General features: G+C 32.4%; 1 protein-coding gene across 1 annotated transcript; it reads left to right on the top strand.

Annotated features, from left to right (window-relative positions):
• Positions 1-337: 337 nt before the first annotated feature.
• On the top strand, positions 338-7699 carry LOC130801489 (cytochrome b-c1 complex subunit 7-2, mitochondrial-like). The gene is made up of 4 exons (XM_057665352.1): positions 338-620; positions 719-876; positions 5867-5914; positions 7331-7699. Exons 1-4 carry the CDS (start codon positions 443-445, stop codon positions 7397-7399), a joined length of 453 nt encoding a protein of 150 aa, XP_057521335.1. The 5' UTR covers positions 338-442; the 3' UTR covers positions 7400-7699.
• The last annotated feature ends 1102 nt before the right edge of the window (positions 7700-8801 follow it).

Genomic DNA, 8801 nt, shown 5'->3' with positions numbered 1-8801 from the left:
TACAACAAACTTTTGCTAAAAGGCTGGTAGTATCTTAAATTTTTTTTCATAAAATAGCATTGTACTTTTGGAATTTCACATCTTAACATGTAATCCAACGTTTCTTGGGCATTAATGTTACAACAAATGAAATTCCAAAAATACAACGCTATTTTGTGGAATTTTAAGAAAAGAATATTACTGTATTTTAAAGAAAGAAGACAAGGGTAAAAACGAAATTTCACAACTTAATGTATAATTTAACATTTTTTGGGCATAAATATTACATCAGCTTAAAATCCAAAAGTAGAATGTTATTTTTTAAACTTCTTTTTAAGATGTGCTAACATTGATCGTTCGCAAAAATTCATTGTTACCATGTAAAATATCCGTATAAGATTGAAGCAAAGGTTTAAAACTTAATTTTCCTTTTCTAATTTAGGGCAAGCAAAAAATCAACTATATGTATGCCCTCCCCGTCGCACAACACATAATAGAAAATCATCGAATAGGTAGCAAACCAATAAAAATGGCGATCGCAACTTCATCTTCTTCATTGTTGAAGGCTCTTCTTGATCCTAAGAAGAATTTCTTAGCTGCTATGCACAAGAGCTCCATGGACAAACGTCTTCGCAAATACGGTTTTTTCTTCCCACTTTTCTCTGTTTTCTTTTGCCATTTCTTACGAATTAAGCTAATGTTTTAATTCCTTTTTTTTTTCTTTTTTTGTCATAATCAGGTCTTAGATTTGATGATTTGTATGATCCAATGGAAGATCTGGATATCAAAGAGGCTTTAAATCGTCTTCCCCGTGAAATTGTTGATGCTCGTAATCAACGTCTAAAACGTGCTATTGACCTTTCTATGAAGCACGAGTATCTACCTGATGATCTCCAGGTTTTTCTCGTTTCTTTTTTCTTTAGTGTGTTTGATAATTTGACGTGTTTGTTTTTTTTGCTGCTGAAGTTTTTAACATAGGGTTCTCTTGGTTCGATTATTTGAGGTTATAATTATGTTTTTGATGATTTTTGTGGATTGTTCTTTTTTACTTGCTAATGATTTTATAATTTATCTGGATATGAAGTCTTGTTTTGGAGTTGAAGTAGATTCAAGAATGCGCATTACTTACAGTTTATGCGATAATTATTGGGATAATCTTACCGTTTAGCAAACTACTTCTATCTATCATCCTCATCAAGTAAATTGGGATTCATTTACTCTACTTTAAAAAGTCACAAAGTTGCTACCCCTCTTCTTAAACCTTATGTTAGTAGCTAACAAATGGTGTGAGCATACAAAATTCAAAATGGACTCTCCTCTATTCCTAGTTTCATAGCCAAAATGTTCATGAACATTTTCGTAGCCATTTTGACATACCTAATACCCCTGCATCTCCAATCAAATAACTTCCAATCAAATAACTTTTGATGCAGAGCTGCTCGTTCATTAGTGAGTTTTGCATCATATCATCCAGATTCTCCCAAAATTTCCCTTCAATTGATTCCTCTATCTCCATTTACGGTGCATAGGCACATAGTTCATAAAACAAAGCCGTATCATATCGTGTTGTTGTATCATAAAAATTTTCAAATTTCTCAAAATGGTATTATCCATATCATAAAGGTGTAAAATACCGTATTTTAAGTCATTTCAGGTGATATTTGATGATTTTTGTTGAAATTTGGCGATACGGTAACTGCATTACACCAATTATCATATTATGGCACCTGTTATCGCAAGAACAACCGCAAGCATTCCCGTATTTTGCATTACGATATACACTTTTGACATTCAAAATTTCGCTACCATATACAATTTTTACTCTTATAATCTTATCTTTTTTTTAATACCTCTTCTTCATCCGTACATGTTTGTTCATTCATAACAACACTAACTCCATTTGTATTTCTATTTTGTTTCTTTCATCACAAACTATATTCCTACTCGTAGTTATCAGAATCTTGATTCTGATCTACGATTCTACGATTTTACGATCCAAAAATGGGCGACCGTTACGAATCGTAGGTAGGATCTTAATGTGGTAGAATCATGCGATCCTGTTGAGCTCAAGAATTTAGGTGGTAAGCATCCACCTTTCTCCTACTATCGTTTTGGCCCTATCTCTAACCGATTTTGTTTCTTATAGACATAAAATGTTATGGTTCCTCATTTCCATGGTATCTACCAGCTCTTAAACCTACCAGTGCAGCTTTCAATGTTCCAACATCCCATTCTTTATCTATGACCCTTGATTTTCTTTAACCTCCTATGCTTATACCTTATGTGCCCTTTCTCATTTAAACCACACTCGAGCAATATGGCACAACGTTTCAAGACGAATTCTTAGTCTAAGTAACTTTCCCTTGCTCCTTTGATGCTATACTGGGGCTAGGTGATGTGTCGTTTTTAGACAACCTAACAACAGTTGCATCCTTTTCACTTCACTTAGGCTTATGAAATGCAACGTGTCGCCGAGTAGGGGATGCCCTCATGAGATTTTATTTTTTGTTCATGATCATGTAATATGACTAAGTTTTACTGAGTTGAGAGTGAGATATCATAAGACGCAAAAAATATATACCACTTTAAAATCTTGTTGGATTATGTGCTCAAGATTTTTGTAAATACCTACTTTTCTTGTGTTCCAAGTTTGATATTCACCACCTTTAGGAATATAAATGATGGTTAAGCTTGCATATAAATTAGTCTTTGGTTGAAAGTATATCTTAAATTGAAGGTTAAATTATGGGTCTTTGTATAAGTAATGTACCTTTGTAAGTATATTAAGTTATGGAGCTTGTTTTACTAAGAGTCCGACGAGCAAGTTTATAAGGTTTATTAGCGTCGTGATGTTTCGATCATCTTTTTAGCTAGGCCTTGCCAATCAAGCTTTGGGTTGTGGAAACATGGTTTTGAACATTATTTTGTCTTTTTTCAGTTCATTTTGGTTTTCGAAGAATTTTATCTTCTTTTTCGATTGGGTTATTAGATTTAGTATTACATTACATAGGGAGTCAATCTTCCTCATGTTTTTGACTTTTTATCTTGTCCTTAAGTATTGTTTTCCTTATGACAAAACTTTTTAACCCTTGCCCCAATTTGTAATTATTTGCTCCCATAAAGAATAATATTACCACTCTAATACAGTAATAAAATTTATTTTCCTTGGCCTTTTCATCTCATTTTTATCAAATTCTAAATCATTATTGGAATATTATCTCAATCTGAAAAATTCTTCATTTAGAGTTGTGTTGTACATGTTTCTAAAAAGTAGTTCAAAATGCTACCCTCGTGTCGCCAAAATTTCAAATATTAGGTTTTGGTTCTTTGACAGCTATACATGTTCAAACTCCTCGATGAGTCAAATGATTTGAATGATATAGTTAGGGAGAACGTTGTTGAGGCTATCTTTGTGTATATAGATGGGGTTGGACTCGAGAACAAACCACTTCCACTCTCATGATGTTGCATAGGGAGTTGTTTGGTTGTGAGTTTTGGGTTAAATAATTGGTTTATAATTTTACTTTAGACAAGATACCAGGTGTGGTGATCGTTTGGATTACCCTTCAATATTGTAGTCGTAGAAAGGTTGTATCATTTAAAGAAGGTACACTTGACAAAGTGGTGTTATGATATATTAAACCTAAGGTAATAGAATTCTTGCTTCTTGTGACTTCTTTGACTTTGAATGTGAAGCTATTGGTCAAAGTAAAAAATAAAGTTGATGGGTGATGGTTTTTGGTGCTTTTTTTTTTTTTTTTTTTGTTTTTTTGTTATTTGTTAACTTCAAGTTAGTAAATTAAAGATGTATTATAGGTTGAATGAGGAGATTGAAGGGGAAAGTTTGGAAATTAGATTTCTTATGACCCTTAATGGAATTACTTATTTGTGTGATATGAGACATTGTCTTTGTTCACAATTAGAACTTGTAATCACTCATAAAGACTTGGAGGATATCATTTTCAAATGTAAATGCAGCAGCTGGTTGGTAATTATTATTGAAGTGATGCTTAGGCCTTTTTGAGAATGAGAGCCCAAAGAATGAAGGGAGGATAGGGTATAGGCGGGTGTGTTGAAAAGGAAGATGATGATATTGCCTGTATATGAAATAATTGAATATTTTATTTAAATAGGATGACTTGGAATATTTTGAGTTTGTGGATGGCATCTTGGAATCACTCATGTGGAGGAGGCTTTTTGTGTCTAATTAATTGGTAGAATTTTAACTATACAATATCTTACAATGTTTTATCATGCTCCTATGGTTCTTATTCTTTCATCTTCTAGCAAAGCTAACTCACCTGAGGTAACACGACACTTTTCAAAGATTATTTCAAATAAGTGAATTAAATTTTGTAAGCCATGGCCCATACCATTTACGTAGTACTTCATGGGCAATACCGTTTTAAGCTATACAATATGTGTGCATCCTTTACTCTGTTTTGAGCTTTTTTACATATTTTTTTTGGACTTGAAGTCTCAACTACCCAGACTTGGATGTAGAAGGTGCAATGTTCATTGTGCTAATGCGTTCTTACATCATATCATACAATATACTAATTTATAAGCATTTGTGCCATTTGTTAATTCATAATTCATTTCCGATTGTCACTTCACAAATGAATTCATTATATATATTTTTAAAAATTATAGTATTTCTCCAAAATAAATTAAAACAATTCAACTCCTCCATTTAATCAAATAACAATAATCCCTCACCTACTTAATTTACAATTCTATGTATTCTTGCATTTTCTTCTTCTTCTTATTATTATTATTATTGTTATTGTTATTGTTATTGTTATTGTTATTGTTATTATTATCACTTCACAAATGAATTCATTATATATTTTTAAAAATTATAGTATTTCTCCAAATTAAATCAAAACAATTCAATTCCTCGATTTAATCAAACAACAACAATCCCTCACCTACTTAATTTACAATTCTATGAATTCTTGCATTTTCTTAATATTAATATTAATTATTGTTATTGTTATTGTTATTGTTATTGTTATTGTTATTGTTATTGTTATTATTATTATTATTATTATTATTATTATTATTATTATTAAACTGCTATGCTTCTTCACCTACGTAATGTACATCATATTAGCATTTAGTATTCACATTAATAATATTAGAACTACTCTTTGAAGTACTCCTACTCTTTCCCATTACTTTGATTCTTTTCCTCTTCCCAATGAAATATTACTACATTGGTGATTATTATTATTATAGCAATATAATTCTTGTTCATACCAACATTTAGTATTATTAATACTAACATTTAGTATTATTATTATGAGGTACAATATTAAATGATTATACCACTATAAATATACATTTATTACTTGATAATATTAGATACCACTTAAATTATTGCTCAAACCACAAAGCAATATTTATTTGTTGATGCAAAAATGAGTTTACAATTAAAAAAACTTTCTGAGATTAAAGAATCAAAAGGTTTGTTTGAAATTATGGCTAAAGTCATATATACATGGAAATCAATGAAAGATATGGGTAAGGGAAAGGGCGGTGTGTGTGTGTGTGTGAATTAATAAATCTTCCTTAGTAGTAAGTATTAAATACCTATTTTGAAAGAAATCTGTGCATAGCACGGGTATATTCCTAGTGTAATTTAAATATATTTGACTTGATTTTCTTGAATTTTGAGGGCATGCCTTTTTGAATGCCTGTTCATAAATTAAATCTGAATTTGAGTTCTTGGAAAAAGTCTGAATCTTAAAATTGATAGCTATTCATAGTACAATAATTTCATATGGTTTAGTCTTTGTTTGTTTGAATTTTCTGAGGTTTAGCCATTTTATGCCCTTCATTGCTTCATATTTTCTTAGCACATGTATACTCTTTTGTTGTGCAGGCAATGCAAACACCCTTCAGGAGCTATATTCAAGACATGTTGGCTCTTGTAAGTAGTCTGTTGAACTCTATAATTTTGAACATTAATTAGGTGTTTGATTTCTGTTGGTCATGAGTTTATGATATAATGTGTGTTGAACCTACTAGTAGGGTGGAGTGTGGGGATTCCAATGTCCTTTAACACTATGTGTGGATAATGATTTTGGAAAAAAAAAGAAAGGAAAGGGAAGGGAAGGCAGAGAAGGGAAAGGAAGGGAAGAGAAATGTAATGTAACTTTAGTTTGTCTAGAGCCAAGGGGGAAGGGAAGGGAAGGGAAAGGAAGGGAGATGAGAGTTTTCCCTACAAATTTTTTTAACTTTGGAGATATTAATAACTTAACAAAAATCATGTTTTTCCCTACACTCTAAATGATGTTGATATTCGCAGGCTTAGTTGATGCTAATATTCCTATTTATATTTACTAAACAAGTTCAAAGTCGACCCGGTATCTTTCAATATTGGTAAATAAAATATCTGAATTTTTTTATCCGATGCTATAGGTAAGCTATCATTAGTTTAGAAGGTTTGATAAATAAGCATGTGAGTTGACGTAGCTTGATCAGGGGTGCTGATTGCTAATATCATGAATTTTCCCCCTTCATAATTTGTCTTTTTATTTTTTTTTATCTAATAGGGATGTGTTTGTGTGGATGATTTTGTAGAGTGCGATAACAGCATTTGGTTAGGAACATTTTAGCAATCAAAGAATTAGAGGGCACGGAAGATTTTTTGCATTATAGAGAGGCAGTAACTACAGGAAATTAGGTCATTAAGTTATGATTTTAGAGGAAAATTGTAATTTCAATACAAGCCAAAATGGAAAATGGTTAGCTAGACTGTTGTGGGAAGGGCCATGAAGTATTTGGGTTTAACTATAGTTAAAGTCTAGTTTGCAATTGGCTTTACGGCCCGTTTGGTTAGTGGTACTAAATGGTGGTAATTGAAATGTTTTATAGTGTAAAATTTCATCAAAAGTTCCATGTCATTCTCATGGTAATGAAACTTTGATCACAAAAAAGTTATTTTGTTTACAAATTTCCATAACCTCCTAATACCACCTCTCCCAAGGGTAATGCATTGGAATGAACTTTATGAAGAAAATGAGATGATTGAAGTTGGACAAGCTTGGTCATCAAGATAGCTAAGAGATTTTTCAACCAAAATTACACTAGTTTTTCATTCCCATTACCACCGTTTATTACCACCTACCAAACGAACCGTTAGTATAAGATGGCCAATAGTTGGGATTATTCAAAGTCATACCCATTATTTTTGAGTTGACAGACTAGAAATATATTGTTGCCTTTTCGTCAGATATCCTGACATGTTTCACTTAGCACAGAAAGTAATTGGATAGATCAGATCGTATTTTTAACCCTTTAATGTTTTGACTTGTAAAAGCATGTTGGTACTGGTTTAATGCAGGTGAAGCGTGAGAGAGAAGAACGTGAAGCTTTGGGAGCTTTGCCATTATACCAACGCTCAATTCCTTAAGCACTCATCACTGCCTTGTTGTAACTGTGACCGATTTATGAACTACGTTTCATATGAGGTTTTTGAGGGCAATCTACCCCTTACAGAGGGCAGTTGTAGTTGTCAGATAGAATTTTGCTGATTTCTCTCTGCTCAGTTCATCTTTTCTACCAAGAACTTGCTCATTTATCATCGCCTTTGGATTAAGTGATACTTTAATTGCTAAATAATGACAACTCAAATGAAGTTTCAAAACATTCATGATATAATGTTGCTTGTGATTTTAAAATAGTTTTTCAAATGACATTGGATATTTTACAACTTTATGGTGTTTATTTATTGTGGTGTTCAAATTGGAACTGAAATCTTGACCCATAAGAAATTTTCAATAAACTTTGTTAGAGCAAATGCTCTTACCTTTGAAGATTCTAAAGCAAAGAATGAAAAGAAAATTAACAATACAATAAGAATTGAAAGGTGGAGAATATCGTCAAATTGATATTAGACTATAACCTACCCAAAGGAATGAAGACAATTTATTGATTAGGGTTCTTGATCACAGTGTACTAATCTAATTCTTATTATGTAGAATGAAACACTATAGAGAATCCTCAATTTTACTCTAAGAACACTAATTTATGGTTCTCAATCTATCTAGATTAATATCACTTCTTGAGGTTTTTAAGTGTATTGTATGTATTCTCTCTTAGTCTAATTAAGTCACTAGAGTGTATAAAAGGCTGAAGAAATACTAAAAACAAGACTTGCTCAAAAATGGAACACAAGCAGAATGTCTCGCACCGTTATTCGACTCGGTCGAGTCGGCTCGCTCGAGTTGGTAGAGTGACCAATAGACTAGGTCGGGTCACCTTGCTCGAGTGTATCGAGTCACATTCAATCACTTTGTATTCGCTCATGTGCATCAATAGCTACCATAAAACCTCTCAAGCACAAAATACTCCACAACATTAAGCTATAAATATGAGATTATAAGCCACATAAATAACAAATCTCCACCAGGACGAAATAATTTCAATTTCGCCAAATCAATTAATCTTCTTTAAAAACAACCCATCATCAAGATGTAACCACCTCAAAAAGGTGCACCTCCCTTAAAAGGAGTTAACCCATGACAAAAGAGACTAAGCAAAAGAGTTTGAACCACACTCAAACACAACACCAACCAAGGACAACTACAACTCCAACCATATGCCCATCGAAAACATTAGAGCAAACACCCTATCCAAGGCAACCAAGCTTCAACTACAAAGTTATGAAAATGCAACCACCTCCTATATCCTATGACTACACATAAGGCCACATCCCACCAACGATTGCCTACCAACTAAGTTGACATGTCTTCGATCTAGCACAATGCTTCCCATCATTGCCATGATATCGCCATCTTCAACCAAAACCATCA

This window comes from Amaranthus tricolor, chromosome 15, assembly GCF_026212465.1.
Source record: "Amaranthus tricolor cultivar Red isolate AtriRed21 chromosome 15, ASM2621246v1, whole genome shotgun sequence".
Lineage (NCBI taxonomy): Eukaryota > Viridiplantae > Streptophyta > Magnoliopsida > Caryophyllales > Amaranthaceae > Amaranthus > Amaranthus tricolor.
The sequence above is the reverse complement of the archived record's forward strand: the minus strand, read 5'-3'. Positions and strand labels throughout refer to the sequence as shown.

Excerpts from the sequence above, each read along its gene's own strand:
- LOC130801489 (XM_057665352.1), top strand. The coding sequence starts at position 443 with ATGTATGCCCTCCCCGTCGCACAACACATAATAGAAAATCATCGAATA. Across the intron at positions 621-718 it reads CAAACGTCTTCGCAAATACG|GTCTTAGATTTGATGATTTG; the intron begins GTTTTTTCTTCC and ends TGTCATAATCAG. Across the intron at positions 5,915-7,330 it reads TTCAAGACATGTTGGCTCTT|GTGAAGCGTGAGAGAGAAGA; the intron begins GTAAGTAGTCTG and ends GGTTTAATGCAG.